The sequence below is a fragment of the Tympanuchus pallidicinctus genome, unplaced genomic scaffold (assembly GCF_026119805.1).
Source record: "Tympanuchus pallidicinctus isolate F22 unplaced genomic scaffold, pur_lepc_1.0 scaffold29, whole genome shotgun sequence".
Classification (NCBI taxonomy): domain Eukaryota; kingdom Metazoa; phylum Chordata; class Aves; order Galliformes; family Phasianidae; genus Tympanuchus; species Tympanuchus pallidicinctus.
Window position 1 is genome coordinate 5,171,739 of NW_026294746.1, and position 17,879 is coordinate 5,189,617.

General features: G+C 44.7%; 1 protein-coding gene across 7 annotated transcripts in view; it reads left to right on the forward strand.

Moving 5' to 3' along the window:
* LRRC38 (leucine rich repeat containing 38) overlaps positions 1–17,879 on the forward strand; it is a 128,522-nt gene that overhangs the window by 33,732 nt on the left and 76,911 nt on the right. For 2 of the 7 annotated variants that reach the window (XR_008208736.1, XM_052691613.1), the window contains exon 1: positions 8,933–9,988. The exons of 3 other annotated variants lie outside the window; for them this stretch is intronic. Coding sequence is in view for 2 of the 4 variants with exons in the window: in XM_052691613.1 (XP_052547573.1) it covers positions 9,361–9,988 (628 nt within the window). In the remaining 2 variants the exon portion in view is untranslated. Of the gene's footprint in view, positions 1–8,932; positions 9,989–17,879 lie in introns of those variants that run through there. 2 more of the 7 variants (XM_052691611.1, XR_008208735.1) reach the window with 2 other exon arrangements.

Below are 17,879 nucleotides of genomic sequence, written 5' to 3' on the forward strand. Positions count from 1 at the left end.
GAAATAATGAGTGCCTCAGCTGTTTTGCAAAATCTGGATTCTTTCACGTTATTCCACTGACACGGTTGAGTATTATACTGTAATGTCCTGAAATGAAATACAGTGCTGCTGAATTTAATAAGGAGTTTATCTCAGCTACAATGAATATTCCATCTAGTAGAAATAGCAGACTGATAGTACTGCTTTAAACACTTCTGCCAAATGTCAACAATATTCATTCATTTTAGTTTTTCTAGAAAAGAATCCGTTATGTATAATAGCAAGGGAAGAAAGAACAGCAAAGAATGCAAAAAAAAAAAAAAAAATTGAGTGAATATTCATCATACTAAAACATTGACTGGATTCAGGCTTGGTTATTCTCTGAGCTACACCATAAATCACTTATGTTTGGATAAAGTGAAATGATGACTTGAGAATGAGAGGGGTGGAGTCCCATCCTGCGTGGAGGGTGGACCTAAAAGGGTGCAATTTCACTGGAATTCATGAACAAAGACCTTATATTTGCATTACTCAAGCTATGGCACGAGATGACTTCTTGTGATACTACTTTATCAGCAGTAACTCAAGGGAGAGAAGGGAAAGCAGTTCAAATGCGGGATTTTCCTGTCGTCTGGGTAAGTTTGTTCATGCTTCAAATTAGGAACAGTTCTGTGCTTTGCTCTGTATTTGCAAGACCTGCCTTGCATAAACTAATTCTAGGAGACAGAGGAGAATGGGACAGTTGCTCTTCTGGAGGCCTGCTCATCACCTGCATGGCCCCAAGTCGCCTACACCTGTCTTCAGGCACCGTTGTACTCTTAAATATCAATATTTCAAAGGCCTTTTTAGATGGAAGTGCTGAAACCTTATGAGGTGAGTGTCAGATAACTGCAAGGGTCCATTTTGTTGGTTTTAGTCTGATATGAAGCAGTGGAGAAGCTGAAGCTCTGGGTGCTGTAGTGATTACCCAGTAGGTCAGGAATGTAAACAAGAATTGCACGTTTTTCCTTCAGTGCCAACACTGATCTCATCTATAAATGACTTCATTCACTATTAGCAGTGAATGAAGATGTTTTCCTTTCTCAGTGTCAATCTCTTCTTGGTTTCCCTGAATAAGAGGATCGCAATTCACGTGTTTATAGGTGCAGGCAACTGTGAAAGCAACACAAAGAATATTAACCGTTTTAATTTTCTGTAAGCAGTAGTGATAACACAGCACATTTCATAGGAAAGAAATGGGTTTGTTTGGGCTCATTCTGATGAAAAGAAAGGTCACCTTTTGGGACAAAGTGGTTTTAAACGTAGTGCTTCTCCCCCCAGTGTAGAAACCTCTCATTGTCAGCAAGCCCAGACGTTTTTCCCTTAGAGTTTCTTGGTGGATGACTTTTAAGGAGGCTGGGACAGCCGATACATCAATGCCTTGGCACATATTCCATATTTCTGTGTGCACTGCTCTCACATGAATGCTTTAACACTGACATGGAGCACTGTTTCTGGTAGCTTTGAATATTGCCATTGATGATGTACCCACTGAGAAGTCACCTTCAAACCATCTTCCTCTTCTCAACACAAATGGAACCTTGGTGAGGGAAGCAAAATTTCTGTTGGCAGGAAAAGCAAATAAAGTCCTTGCAGAGAGCAGCCTGCATCAGAAGAAGCCACATGGATAAACTTGGCCAGTTTTCCTTGTATGCTTAGATAAGGCAGTTCACACCATGCGTTTTAGGAGATGACTTTTTGGGTAACTCAGCAGATACAACCACCCTACTAAAAACATTGTGTTACAAATGTAAGAACTAACAAGTGAAATGCTTTGTTGGACACTTTGGGCTTCTCTGTTTCTATCTGCAGCCATTCCATTTCCCCTAAAAATATCTTCTTGCTTACAGCACAGCCTGAGCGAATGGAGGGAATAGAACATTCCACGTGTCACCACGTGTGCAGTATTTTTACCGTTTCCATCTTCTGTGCCATTAACTTCCTAAAAAATTTACCAGAGCCTGAAGCAAATACACTTTTTCTTTCAGGTTCCATTCAGCTCTGGGATTTAAGAAACATCACTTATCCTATTTTTGTGAGGTCATTTCTTTCTATATTAATAAAGAAATTGACGTCGGACAATCCCTAAAATTGCAATGGCTGAGAGCTGCAGCCTGGCTGGTGCCAGCATTAACACCCATGGACTTCAGTAATATTTCCTATGGAGTTCACCTTCTTTTGGTGAACTCAGCTTTAATATCTGAAAAGTGTCAGCCTCAGAAATTCTCGAAGCCTGGATGCACGGGTGTGTGAGGGACTTCATCCAAACGTAAATGCAATATACAAAACAGGGGTGCCTGCTGGCACTTAGCCTTGCACAGTCGCGTTGCGTGGGACCAGGGGCTGACACCTGGCTGCTGGAGCTGTGCAACCAACCCACCAAGCAGCTCCATCTCCCAGAGCAAGGAGTCATGGTTAGTGGGCATGATGGGGATGAGTTGGGCTGAAGCATCTTAGTGGTCTTTTCCATCCTTCATGGTTCTGTGAGTCCTTCAGGAGTGTTAGCATGTAAAGCTGCTGCAGTACCAACGTTTAGGCTGAGAAGGTGTTATGCAGCTGCTCAGCTGTGCTGCTTACCAACACAGCACTGCAGAGTGTAACTGAGGAGCACCCCCAATTCCTTGAGATAAGTCATTTCTGAGGCACTGATGAGAGTTAGTCATTGTAATAATTAACATTGGCTATCAGCATGTTTTTGTAAAGCAGATCCAGAGGTGGTGTGATGAGGCTCCAAACGCTTCCCTGCTGGGAACTGCTGCACTCGTTGATCTGATGGTACCTGACATCTCGCCTGGCTTATTAACAAGGCGAGTGAAATGTCAGAAGCCATTAAGTCAAAGTATGCTGCATTCCCTGAGGACACTGTACTGTATGGCCAGAGAAACTTGTAAGAGGATACAAAGATCGCTTCAGAGCAAAGAAATGAATGAGCAGGGTCACTTACCATGAACTGGACTGTAGGTATTTTAGTTAGACCAGGAGACCATCGAGTCCAACTGTAGAGAGCCTGCTTTGGGGGGGTTGGACTCCATGATCTCTTGAAGTCCCTCCTAACCCTACAACTCTGTGATTCTGTGATCAGTACACACAGGGAGTTTTTGTCATCCTGTAAGCATTCTCTGCCAAACAGCAAAGTATACAAGGCTTTTTCAACATTTGCATTATACTTACAGGGTGAAAATAAGTCCTTTGCATCAGAGGGGATTTCTCTCCACTGGCTCAAGGATCTTTGTCACCATTTTCTTTTGTTCTTCTCTTCATACAGCTTTAAAGCAACTGGGGACTTCTTGAGTTTCCCAGGGGGTTGATTTGTGTGACGTTGGGCTGAGAAAGCCAACTGATCTGCCCACTAAGGATGCTCCATAGAGAGCAGTAAGGGCCAAAGCTTTCCTTCTTTCCACCAGACTGCCTGCTCTCCATATTTCTTTTTATCCACTCAGATGTGTGTGTGCTCACAAACATATTTGCACACCCTTCTGTTTTCATCGTAGTGCAGGATTCTGGTCTTCCTTTTTGGCTTCAAATCCTATGCTGATCTTTGTGCCCCACTGTGCACCTTAATGCTGCGTGGGTCCAGGGCAGAGATGGGAGTAATAACCTGGAAGACGGGGAGGTGCACCTCAAAGGACAATTTCCAAGCCCTGTTTTGAACATACAGTCTGACCTTTTAAGCACTTCGTTCTATTTTTGGTATTTTTACAGTAAAGAGCAACAAAAGAGTGAAATAATTATTTCCATTATCACTGTCGTTCATCTGATGCTTGGAATTCCCACTGACACAAACACCCTTCCTGCATATTTAAATCTGTGGAGCTTATGCAGCAGTAGTCAGCGTGGTGGATGGGTGAAGGGAAGCAATTGCAAATGACCGCCTTGGTGTTTGTTCTCTGCAGTAGAAGAAAATCTGGCCTGCTTTTCCCATTATGTTGAGCTCGTACCACAGCACAGCCAAGGAAGGTTGCTAACACAACGTGGCTAACAGCACAGCCAAGGAAGGCAGCTCCCAAGGTCTTTGTGAAATCTCAAAGCAGACCAAGGGGTCATTTAAAGACCTGCAATTAAGTGAGCTGTGCCCTGTTTGTAAGTGGAACTGTTTTCTCCTGGTGTGTATTTGGTTTGAATTTGCCTAAGATCTTCACGCATGCACAGTCTTCTTCGGTTTGGAAATGGCACTCAGCCCATTAATGTTACAAATTAATGAATTGGAGCCCTTTTTTGATCCCTGCTGAGTAAAATGAATGGAAGGACTTTTAAACTCCTAAGCTATGTATTGTGTGTGTATCAACATCAGCTGTCAACTGTTCTAATTGCTTGCAAATCTACTTGCTGTTGGTTTGAACAAAGGCGTGTTTCCTAGGTTGTGCAGAGTACAAAAAAGAACAGTGCAAACCCTGCTAAAACAACACAAATTTGTTTCCTGCGTATACCAGAACCATTCCTTGCTTTCCTTCCTCCATGGCATTGTTTTCTGCCTCCATTTCCCAGCACAGGCACCACTTGTCCTCTACCCGCTGCTCAGCTGCACTGCACAGGGACACGTTCTGCTCTGGATGCTTTGATGGAGGGTCACCAGTTGCTCTCTGTGTTGTGAACACACAATTTGGAGGAAATTACTTCCCCATCACTTTCCTGTCTTTTTAAGCCCGCGTGCTGTGTTCATGATGGCAGTCAGGGGTTAAAAGTCGTGTTCTACTCAGCTTTTCACAAGAGCTGAATTAAACTTAGGGCTTTCAGATCTCAGCAGACCCACTTTGAACCTGACCAGACAAGTGTTTGGGAGCATATTGGAGTCCAGCTTTACTTGTGGATTTATAACATATGAGAACGGCCATCCCAGCTCATACCCACCTTGTCCCAAATCGGTCTCAAACCTAATTGGATGTGGATATGCATCAACATATCTGTTTGACAGCTCAGAAGAATTTTCACTTTTAATTGTCTTTGATTTGCTTTACAGTGTGGTAGTATTGGGCCAGCATGCAACCTTGGCAAGCAGCTGATTGCAGTGCAGCAGCTGGATACCAGCTCCATCCTGGGGGGAGGTGGGAAGGAACCATCATTTACACTGGTCCTTCCCCTGTGAGTGCTTTAGTGATGGTAAATGGTTGGCAGTAGGATGGTGACTACACGTCTCTTACAGCCACATCATCCCCAGAGCGAGTGATGGAGGTCTTGTGATGGGTTTAGGCTGCTCTCGTTTGGCTGCTGAACTGCAGTGTCTCAAGTTTTCAAATTCAATCACTGCTGCTGTCACACTGATTAATATTGATGTGATTTCCCTCCCAGCTGATGGCAGCAACAGCTGCAGCAAGGAGGACTGGGCAGGTATAATGCAAGCTTCAGTTCACAGATTCTATTGTTCATTTGTAAGACATGGGAGTGTACCCTCTTTCTCTGCTGGTTCTTTTTCAGTCCTTTCTTTGTTGTAAGATCAAAGGGAGAACTGTCCAAAGGTGACAGCATTCACAAAAACCGACCACATGGTCATAGCAGGGGAAGGTATTTCTCAGGATTAACATCCTGAAGCCAAAGTGATAAATACCTGAGTAAGAATGGGATCTCTTTTCAGAGCTGTTGTTCAACACTTGCTTTCTGCGTTTAATTCATTAACTGGTTGGTAGTCATTCAAGTTTGAACAGCAGTTCCCAGGCACGTTGCTAACGTCTGATCATTAGGAAAACCCTTTGCAGTGGTTACATGCACCTGGAGCAGCAGCCTGGGATGTGACGCATACCTCAGCTCAGCAAAGCATGAGCCTGGAATAATAACTTCCTCCACAGAAAAATATGCTTAATTAGCTGTTCACAAATACGAATGAGGACGGGCAGTTTTCTGTTTCAGTCTGCTGTAAGTAATGATTTCTTAGCTGAGACATCTGAATCCTTCCTGTGTGTCTGTACTGTGGTTTTGTTCTTTTTTCCATTAGTCAAATTGCTTTAGGAAGTTAGGAGCTCTCATAAGAGGAGGGCTGGAAGTTTCTGTGCAAAAGATGTCATTCTTCCTCCAAATTCCTTCCATTTCTTAGTGTAATCAGCAAGCAGAAAGATGTGCTTTTTGTTTCCTGCTGCTTGCCATGATATAGTACTGGCAGCACTGTACAGATTATAGAATCACAGAATGGCCTGGATTGAAAAGCACCACAGTGCTCACCCAGTTCCAACCCCCTGCTGTGTGCAGGTCACCAAGCAGCAGCCCAGGCTGCCCAGAGCCACATCCAGCCTGGCCTTGAATGCCTGCAGGGATGGGGCATCCACAGCCTCCTTGGGCAGCCTGTTCCCTCTATATGAAAAACTTCTTCCTCATATCCAACCTAAACAGATCCAGGGCCATGGCCTGTCACTCCCTTGCTTTATTTTAGAGTTTATCTTAGTGATAAATGTTCTAAAATATTAATAATTTTCTGACAAAAGGGCAAAGTGGGGCTGCTCACTGCTGCCCTGGCGAGGAGATTGTTGCCCTGTGTGTTTCACAGATATGATTTTTTAAACCAACCTTGTTTATCTTTGTTCTTTTCTTAGGGACAGCACTTTCTAATTAGGAGCCTTGTGCTTTTTCGTCATTGTGTGAACTCAGTACTGGAAATATTCTTGGAACACAAGTAGAAAGCTATGAGGGCTTTGCTTGGGAGTAATCAAGACGCATATGTTGTTTTATACTGCTGCCAACTGAAGACAAGCAGAAGTTCCTGATGTGCATTATTTACTGTAAAATGCTCTAAGATTTCCTCCACAAAAATCCAGAGCTGATAAGCAATTACCAATCTGTAATTTAGTGTCTCAGTTACTGCAACCAAAAGATACAACAGATTACACAGGATGAAATCCAGATGCCAGGAGTTGCAGCACGCAGTAGGTTTGCAATTTGGCTCTGTATTCATGCAAGCAAGAAATAGAAGCTTCATTTTATCCTTGTGTTTCCTTCTCAGGTCCTTTACAATGAGGGCAGTGAGGCACTGCACAGAGTGCCCAGAGAGGTGGTGCAGACACCCAAGGTCAGGGGATGGGGCTCTGAGCTCTGATGGAGCTGTGGGTGTCCCTGCTCAGTGCAGGGTTGGACCTGATGGCCTTTAGGATCCCTTCCAACTCCAACCATTCTGTGGTTCTTTGATTCTGTGGAAGTTGCTGGTAGCTTCTTGCAGGAGAAAAGTGGTCCATGGGGCACAAGAGGGTGCTGTGATCTCAGCATACAGCAGCTGGCCCCTTCTATAGTCATATAGGTTACTGTATCTGACATACAAATGAAAGATTAAAGAGGTAAAGCTTTAATATCTCATTAGATAGAAAGCTTTTCAGAATCTCCTTTGTGCTGTGCAAAATTGCCTGAGATGTCTGGCAAGCGAGTGAAGCTTCAGAAAGATTAAAGAGAATTTCTTTTCTGTGAGAGAAATAGATGAGGAACAGAAGTAAGTGATAGCTGAGAAAAGAATAGACATAAACTGACAAACTGCCATGGGAATTGTTACACAGAGAAAAACAGGTCTGAGAGAAACACAAAGAAATCAGAGGTGGCCAGAGGGAGGTGTCAGACCTCAGCAGGTGCTGGTGGCAGCAGTGCTGCAGCCCCTCAGTGCTGGCACCTCGCACTGTCTGCATGGCTGCTCTGCGTGCAGGGCTGGCTGCTGGCAAACCTACAGGGTGCCCAGCCCAAAATAATCATCGTCAGTCTCCTGCAAACATCTCAGACAGGAAAGCTCCACAGACTCTCTGGAGAAATTGCAAACTGCATACAGGCATGCAGTGTAGCTGTGCAGGTAGTGTGGCTCACGGTGCTTCTCCTGTGTCAGCAAGGACACACGGGCAGCAGGAAGGTCCATTCGTACAGAAAAGAGTTTGAGCAAGGGCTGCAAGGCAGGGAGTTCGGTCTTGTTCCCACCTCTGTCGCTGATATGTTCTTGGATCTTTCACAGATTGTGCCTTGCTGTCTGTAGTCTCCCATCTGTGAAACAGGCATAATAACACTGAGACATCTTTGAAGAGAAAATGTCAGGGTCTGATTCCATGTGCTTCATAAGGAGAAAAATAAAGGTCTGCACAGAGGGGCCCTTACATCCTGCGTATGGATAACTTCACCAAGATCTGTCTTCTGTGTAAAGTTAAGCACACTGTTACTGCAGGACATCAGGTCAGTTGTGCTTGCTGACAGGTGAGAGGAATGCTGTATCTCTGACCTAAGGACTTAACTGAGTTAGAGAAGGGCAGAAAAGCAGTAAATGACAGCAGAAGTGTTTGCACGACGTGGCGTTCACAGGTTACAAGGCATCAGTTCTGCATGAGGATCACCAGTTGCAGTTAGCAGGTGATGCAGATTCATGGAGTGAATCCTGAGCACAAGAGGTATTTTGCATCTTGTTCATCTCAGTATTTTAAATCATCATCACAGGTTTTTGATAGGACTTGGCCCCCATGATTCAGAGAGGAAACAGCAAGTGCTCCCTTGGCTTCTGTCCCTTGCTGTTCCTTCCTTGTGCCCACCCCGACATTCTTTTCTAAGTTCCCTTGTACCAACCATGCTTCCACGTTGGGCAGCATTCAGCTTATGCTGTGTACTTTTATCCTGAATGAAAGATGCTCTGAATTGTTATGAAAAGATCTTAAATCAGAATCACCATTTTCTCTTTGACCTAGCTGAAGATTTGAGTCAGTTTGTGCTGCTGTTTGTCCCGAAGGACGTTCTAATGCCATCGCAGAAAGTAGCTGCCCTGGTCATTGGAACAGGAAACAAACCATCCTCATTTCTGAGACCAGATTCCTTGCTGCCACAGATAGCGCTTGGTTAAAAGATAAATGAGTCATATTGAAGTAATGTTAGTGTCCTTGCTCTAAGGGCTGAGAAGGCATCCAGGTACAGCTTCTGCTCCTTGCCTTTGGTTCCCCCTTGCTGTCCTTCTGCTGCCTCTTTAGAATCAAAGAGAAAAGAGTGCACAGCAGTCAGTTGGGTGCTTGCCACCCCTCACCTGCATTTCTGGGGGTATCACTGTGATGTGATTTCCCATCTGCCGGAATATGCAGCAAATATGCAAACAGGCTCTCAGCTTTTTTTAGCTCACAAAAGCAAGGGAGTCCTTTGAAAGGTCCTCGGTTTTACCCAATCATCGCTCCCTCCCTCGCGTTGTGCAGCATTATCATTCTCTGGCAGTGTAAATCCTCACATATGCCTGCCTCCCTCTTGCCTTCAGCCTCTCCCTCCCTCCCCCTCCCCACCGTGCTGCCATCGGATCTGTGATGATATGTGATCTCCTGGATACAATCACACACACACACAAGTACCAGGCACCGCTGCTCAGCTCAGCAAAATGTCTTTCTCATAGAAGTGCTCATCATCACAGCTTCCGAATCCTTGACGATGTGGCCATGCTTTCCTTTCTGCCTTCTACCTTTTTCTCTCTTTGTCTGCCTGCTCTTCTTACCCACGGGTCATCTTTGCCCTGCTGTCTGTAGCTGTATGGACTACCACACCATAGACTGCCGGGATCAAGGACTCCCCAGTGTTCCCAATCCGTTTCCATTGGACGTGCGGAAACTTCTTATAGCCGATAACAACATCCAGGCGATACCAGCTGATTTCTTTATATTTTATGGAGACCTGGTCTATTTGGACTTCAGGAACAACTCCCTCACCTCTTTAGAAGAGGGCACTTTTAGCAGTTCTACCAAACTGGTGTATTTAGATTTAAGCTACAATAATTTAACGCAGCTTGAAGCCGGGATATTCAAATCGGCAGAAAAACTGATAAAACTCAGCTTGGGAAACAATAACCTGGTGGATGTGGACGAGGCTGCTTTTGAGAACCTGGAACAGCTGCAAGTGTTAGAATTGAACGACAATAACTTGCAGAGCCTAAACGTGGCAGCCCTCGAAGCGCTTCCCTCCCTGCGGACGATACGCCTGGAGGGCAACCCGTGGGTCTGTGACTGTGACTTTGCCAATCTTTTCAGCTGGATCCAGGACAATGCCTCTAAGCTCCAGAAAGGTAAAGCTCTGTGTGTGTGTGTCTTGGAGGGCTGTCTGTGTGCCCTGCCTGCGAGTGACCCCAGCTGCCTTTTGGTCAAACTGTAATTGCATGCTTCCAACAAATGAGTCCATTAAAATGGTGTTGGTTTCTTTTTAACGGCGCGTCCTCCTCCCAGCTAAGAAATAAATAGTTTTGATTTATAGGCTGAAGTTGCATAGGCAGTGAAGGAGCCTTTTCAAATCTGTTGTGCCCAGAGCTGATTCTCTTCCAGACACCGGTTTCTTCCCGGTAAATACATTCCACAATGAGCCCTTTGAACAGCTGAATGTCCTGTGCCAGCTCCTTAGGAAAACTGTGCTTTCTCTCATTTTCCTGATCAGCCATAAAGCTGCTACAGAAGAGTTAAATCCCCGTTTTATGCAACTGTAGCTGTCAGCTCTTTTCCAGAAGAATTTTGTTGTGATGCTCTGAAACCCCGCTCAGTATTTCAATTATGGTGCTTTTATTAAAATAGCACCGCTTCCATTATTAGGAACAAATGAAAACACTCTGGAACATCCTCAGTGCAGGATATACAATTCTGGAATTTGAGCTAGTAATTTTCAGAAAAGCATTGGGGAAAAAATAAAGAAGTATTAAGGCTGCCACGTGTAGAGCTTTTGCTCCACGTTTCCCATCCGACCCCAAAGCCACGACTGATCCAGCTTTAGCAGATCGCCTCACAGTTCACTCCTCCCAGCAAACACCAGGGCACCCAGTGCTGCTATGGAGCTGCCCTGCTTCTCATAGAAGGGAAAGTGTAAGGGCTGCCACGGGGATATGGGGTGCAGGAAAGCCATGGTGCCTGGGCTCTGCCTGAGGGCTGTCTGTGCAGGAGGTGGTGAGAGGTAAAAGGACGTGGGAGGAGAGCTGGGGAGATTGGGCTGAGGTCAGGGAACTGTTCTGGCAGCTCCAGACGCACACAGAAGAGGTCTTCCCTCCCTCAATCATCCATTTGCAATCACTTGTTCAGGCTCCTTCTGCGCTCGTGACCTTCAGTGGCAACTTTTATTATACTCAGCTGGATTGCCCTAAATATTCTTAGCTGTTTAAAAATATATAGGTGTCTATTTTAAGGAAGAAGTAGTTTGAAGAAAAAGTTTCTTCTGCTTGTCTGAGTGAAGCTTTCCCGTTTCCCCTCTTTCATATCCCCTTTCCCTTTTCCCTTTTCCTCTTTTCCCCTTTTTCCCCTCTTTCCCCGTTTTCCCCTTTCCCAACCAAACTCAGTGTTGCTCTCCCACATTCCCCAGTGCCTCAGCTGAAGTTCTTTCTGACCAAAGCATTTGCCTTTCTCACATTGGTCCTCAGCCACTCCTGCCTTCCCTGTGCCTTCCTTCTTTTCATGAACCTGTAGCTCCTTCCCCTTCACCTGCGCTGAGTCTGTTCAGTTTGAAAGAGTCTGTCCCAACCCATCTCTTTCTCTCCTGTCAGTGCTCAGCTAAATTTCTTATGTCTGGAAATCTCAGATGATCAGGCTTTACAGTAGTATTCTCATTGTTCCCCATCTGCTTCAGTATTTCATCTCATCCAAAGTAATGGAAGCTGCTTTTCAGCCATACAGCCAAACAATTACCAGCCCTCCCAGATCTTTCAAAGCAAGAGAAGGGAAGGAGCAACCATTCAAATGGTCGTTTCTTAGGTCAGTTCCTCCTTTCCCATCCTGGCCTCAGCAGTGCTTTGCTTTGCCCTTCCTGTGGGCACGGGGCTGCTGAGCTCTTGGTGTATTCAATTCCTGCACACAGAGAAGTAAACCCAGCACTCTGTTGTTTGTAGGTCATGCTTGTCTAAACCCCTTCACATGGCATTTCTGGGGGTGTCACACCTTCCCCAGCAGGATCTGGGGAGAGCAGCTCCCAGGCTCACCCTCCTGCTCCCTGCTTGCTCCCATTGCTGCTGGATGGCTGGAGATACTCATCCATGCTGCAAATGCAGAAAAGTAGGGCAGCATCATTGTCTGGAAACCCTGCCAAAGAAAAAGACTGGAATACATTTCCAGGGCCCAAGGAAAGAACTTACTTACCTTGGCTGTATACTTTTATAATGCTGCAAAAAGCATTTTCATTGCATGGCCTGTATGAATGGAAAAGGGAAGGGCAAAAAAAGAGGTTGGGTGGTGCTTTTCTTTCAGTGATTTTCTTTAAGAATATGCTGTGATTAACACCGTAGAACAGGTTTGTGACAGACTGACACTGCCAGACATTAAATGACAAACACTGTGACCTGGTTTTACTGAGCAGGGAAAGAATAGAGAAAGGTGAATGACAGTAACTTACAACGGGGATCCCCAGCCCTTCACGAAAAGCACAAAGAGCTGCAAAGGAGCCAAAGGCTCTATGAACCATCATGTGTGTTTTCTGTTTGGGATGCTTCAGAATTAGAAAAGGATGTGCCAAAGTGAGGTATTGGCACAGCTGCCCAGGGGGTGGTGGGGTCACCATCCATGGAGGTGTGCAGTGTGGAGATGTGGCACTGAGGGCAGTGGGCACAGTGGGGGATGATCTTAGTGATGTTCTCCAACCTGAATGGTTCTATGGTTGTATGGAAGTGGAAGAGAAACGTGCTCCGACCACGCAGTGGATGAAGTGAGAACTCAGGCCTGCAGTTTGCAAGTGTTGCTGTGGCACAGCAGTCCCTGCAGGCTCAACAGGCAGAGGTAGAATGGCCGGGAGAAAAGCACTGCCAGGTTTGTGCTTTGGGAGCTCATTTTGGTTCTTCACTTTGAATGACACTTGGAATAGTTTAATCTGCTCTGTCTGCATGTCTAAGAGAAATCACTCAAGCTGTAACCAGTCACACAGCCCGGCTGCTGTTCCACCTTTGAATTTCAGCACTGCAGTAAAATATCATGCTGGTCAAACCTGCCTTTGTTTTTCACAGAAGAAATACCAAGTTGCTTTAAAAATCAGAGTTTTATCAATGGGAACTGAAATCTCACTAATTGATCCTGAAACTCTCTACCTCTGCAATTAAGGCCTCTGGAGAACTGGGCGATGTGAACAAAAGCCATACTTCAGCTCATTAGTCTCACAAAAGCCAGGTCCATTTTCTTTCTGGCACACTCCCAGAAAAAGCATGCAAAGCTCTCACTTTGCTGACCTGTCTGACCAGCTGCCTGGAAAACCTCATCTCACTCTGCTGCCTTTGCAAATCTGCCTTGTCGCGCACACAGACAGCTGGGATCTGCATCGTTGGAAGGCATTTATTCATCCAACCTGAATTTCTAACTAAAGCAGTAACTGGCGATGAAAAAAACAGATCTTACTGTTATATTTGTGAGGAAGATATTAATAATGGAACTTTCAGCATACTTGAAAACTGAACTGCATTTTGGATGCGGTTGACAACTGGTGAAATAACTGAACTGCAGAGGAAGGAGCTGTGAACAGAATGATGTTGAGTGGAGAAGATGTAACCACTGCTGTTCTCTTCCTGAGGAGACCCATGGAGATAAGAATAATGCATAACTTCTTTTGGAAGTGGAGAAGCTTTTGGAAGCTCTCTCTCCCTTGTGCTCTATAAAGATCTGTTGCTGATTTTTGCTTTCCATGAACATGCTTTGGACAGCTGTGCCCATCACCTTGTTCACTAATGACTGATGTATTTTTAACATGACTTTTAATTAGCACTTAAATATTCTTTAGCATGTGACTGTAGTGTCTCCTTTCCTTCATCTTGCTCTCATTTCTTTCTTTTTATTTCTTTTTTCCCAGTATCTTTGAAAGACCTCAAGAAGTTGTATAGCATTTCTGGGACTGCAGATCTAGATGCAGTAGTGTTTTCTCAACCTTTCGTGTCTATTTAAGTTTTATTTACGTTCCTCCCTATGCAATACATGAATGAAAGGTTTTGCTGCCCTCATCATTAAAATAGCATTAGAAAGACCTCAAATGATGTAATGAGATGGTTCAGACTGAGACTTATGATGTGTACACTGATATTTCCAGAGTGACTTAAGGAATTCGCTCAGCGTTGGCCAGAGACAGCACAGGTGGTGATGGGACTTGTGGCAGTGGGACTGGTAGCAATGGGATGGTGGTAATGGGATGGTGGCAGTGGGATGGTGGTAATGGGATGGTGGTGATGGGACTGGTGGCAATGGGACTGGTGGTAATGGGACTGGTAGCAATGGGATGGTGGTAATGGGATGGTGGCAATGGGATGGTGGCAATGAGATGGTGGTAATGGGACTGGTGGTAATGGGATGGTGATAATGGGACTGGTGGCAATGGGACTGGTAGCAATGGGATGGTGGCAATGGGATGGTGGCAATGAGATGGTGGTAATGGGACTGGTGGTAATGGGATGGTGGTAATAGGACTGGTAGCAATGGGATGGTGGCAATGAGATGGTGGCAGTGGGATGGTGGTAATGGGATGGTGGTGATGGGACTGGTGGCAATGGGACTGGTGGCAATAGGACTGGTGGTAATGGGACTGGTGGTAATGGGATGGTGATAATGGGACTGGTGGCAATAGGACTGGTGGTAATGGGATGGTGGTGATGGGATGGTGGCAATGGGATGGTGATAATGGGACTGGTGGCAATAGGACTGGTGGTAATGGGATGGTGGTGATGGGATGGTGGCAGTGGGATGGTGATAATGGGACTGGTGGCAATGGGACTGGTGGTAATGGGATGGTGCTAATGGGATGGTGGCAATGGGACTGGTGGTAATGGGATGGTGTTAATGGGACTGGTGGCAATGGGACTGGTGGTAATGGGATGGTGGCAGTGGGATGGTGGCAACAAAACTGACAGTGGCCTCTGGAACTGCAAACTCTAACTGAATTCAGCAGTACCTGGGCAGTTCAGAAGTGAATCAGTGCAGTGAGTATGGAATGGTGTTTGTAAGCCATTTTACAAAGGCTAGGCCATAAGGTGATCATCTCTTGGCTCTCAGCATCCTTCTCTAATTCCATTCCAATCTAAGGTATGCTATTAAATAAATGTATTCTGTGAATTAAAGACAATAACATGGCGTTTCACTAATCTAGGCCTTATCAAAGCACAGCATCCCAGTTACTGGTGGGTGCAGTCTGCATGTGACCTTCTCACCTAACCAAAAGGTGGTGAAACCACAGAGCGTTGGGAAGCTGTCTCAATCTCCCATTCTTTATCACACCCCATATTTGCTCTGTGGAGAAGGCTGCCTTAATTTCATGTACAGATAGAGAACCAGGGAAAGCTTCTGCTGAGAAGGACAGGCTGTTCTGCTCTTCTGACCATTGCAGCCAGTCAGTTCTTCCCAGGAGTCATGCACATGTCAGCACATGGCTGGGACAGAACATAATATCCAGCTTTTGGAAATGAACTGAAAGCCTTCAGACTGCCCATTCAGCAGCTTTTCTTCTGTTCAAGCAGAAACTCCTAAGAGCAATAAGATTCCCTAACAAGCGCAACAAATCTGTTTCTATATATATCCATATATAAATACATAATGTGATATCCTAGTCATTTTCAGTAAAATGATCTGACTGCCACTGGCTTTTCACTCTATTTCTTCCATCATAAGGATTTTTGGAGTACATCCATCTTTCACAGATTTCAGGACACGAGGGCAACATTTGCAGCGTGGCACCTGATGTTAAACTTGATATTTAGACATTGAAGCAAACTGTTGAGCACCTTCTAAAGTCGATGTAGGAAACTGGGGCATTTGACCATTAAAAAAATTATTTAGAGATCTAAATACAGGCCTCAGATTTCTTTAAGCCTTACTTTTCTGGTAGCTCGAGGCTGACTTTAATGAAATTCCATCTGTCTTCAGAGGCTGTGCCTCTCTCACCATTTATTAATACATCTATTCTTCAGTGACAGTGCTTGAATAGACTAAAGAGAACTATAGCTGGGGGCAAAATACCATACAAGAAATTAAACGCCACATTTAAACATCTCAAATGTGTGTAAACTGCATTTGGTGATAGGAGAGAACAGCTGAACTCCACCCAAAGGGGCAAACCATAGAATCACAGAATGGCCTGGGTTGAAAAGGACCACAGTGCTCACCCAGTTCCAACCCCTGCTGTGTGCAGGTCACCAACCAGCAGCCCAGGCTGCCCAGAGCCACATCCAGCCTGGCCTTGAATGCCTGCAGGGATGGGGCATCCACAGCCTCCTGTTCCAGTGCATCACCACCCAAACACCAGTTTTGCTTCTCCTAAGTATTTCAATAGCACAACAGTGCTCTTTTATAGTGCTGTTATGAGCACTATGATGCATGAAGCACATTTACATTTACTGCTTCTTTCATGTATGTATTCCTTACATCTATCAGTGTATGTATCAATGGGCGTTTTCATTTTCTCCTACTATTGCATATTCCCAACTGCTAGGAAACCATCTTAATATTTGTTCTATGTGAAATCCACAAAACCCAATAGAATTGAGGCCTTCTTCTCCCATTCTTGCTCCCCAGAGCAAGATTTCTCAGCTACAAGAGCTAACAGACCATAATATTGAAGTAATGATGACTTTCAGAAGCTATCCCATGAAACATTCAGTTTGCACAGGTATTAAGAAGTCATAAGTGTTATAAGGAAGTAGATGCACACAGAGTGCTTGAAATGTCAGGCTGATCTGGGTAAGTGTTGCTGTTGTCTCTAAGCAAAGGAATATGAAACAAAGGCACCACTCAGAATACATCAGCAGTCAAAATATGTAGGAAAACCTCACGTTAGATGCAAGGGCAGCTTTGGAATGCAATCAGTGCTTGAGCCAGTGCACCATTGGAAGCTTACTGGTCCAGCAGTTCCTATGATGAAGGTGGTTGAATCACAGCTACAAATACCAGTGTTATGGAGATTGGTACTTGGTTTTTGTTTCTGTTTTTTTCATGAAAAGTTTAAACTTGGAGCACTGCAGAGCTATCATAGGTCTGTTTTCATTAATTTACAGGGGAATTAATTATTAATCATTTGCATGTGGTTTTGTACAGATTGCTTTCAAACTGCATTCATTTTCTAAGAGCTTCATCTTTCCAGGGGAAGTATTTCAGCCTTGACTGCAGGACAAACCAAGCTGTGCGTAGTCCTGCACCAGTGCAGTTAGGCTCTAGCTGAAATAACTGCTAGAACTGATTGCTAAGGATGAAGCCCTGGGTTTCAATAGTTACAAGCCTCCAATGGCCAGGCGTCTCACAGTCACATTCTTTGAAAACCTATGAGAGAATTTCATTGAAATGAACTTCATCTGGAACCCCCCTGCATCACTGCAGTCTATAAAGAACTGTACATGTTTTCTTGTTCTGGAGTTCCAGCAATTTCACACTTCCCCTGTTAGTCAGGTGATCTGTTCCCATGTTTTTATCTCATTTCTGCAGCTTTCAGTGCCTGTATAAAATCTAACACCTGTCCCTTGAGTGGGACTTCAAAGCATTCCCATGCTAAAAGCAAGCAGTGCATTACATCTGCGTCACAACTCCATTGCCACTGTAGCACATGGGCTTCTTCAGATGGCATAGCAGAAAGACAGAGCGTGTGACATTGTCCTTGAGACAGCTGGAGTTGCTGCAGATAATGCAGTGACCCTGACCAAAATAACATCAGCTATGTATTTATAACATGCTCACACTTGTTATTTCATTTACAGATTTGTTTGGAGACTCCTTGAACGTGTTGTGGAAGCAGGGAGATATTTATAACTGTCATCAAGGGGTTTCTTGCTGCAGCCAAGCACTGAATGGCAGACTTCTTGGTGATGCCCTTTGCAAGAAGCCTAGCTGAATTCTAAAGAATAAGCTGAATCAGCTCTAGAGAATTCAATGAATTTATATATATTTTATGAAAAATAATGTAATTAAAAGGTCAAAATGAGTGACAGCAGATGACTGAGGTCAAATGGCACTAGAAGTGGCGTGGGGTGTTTAGAGGCT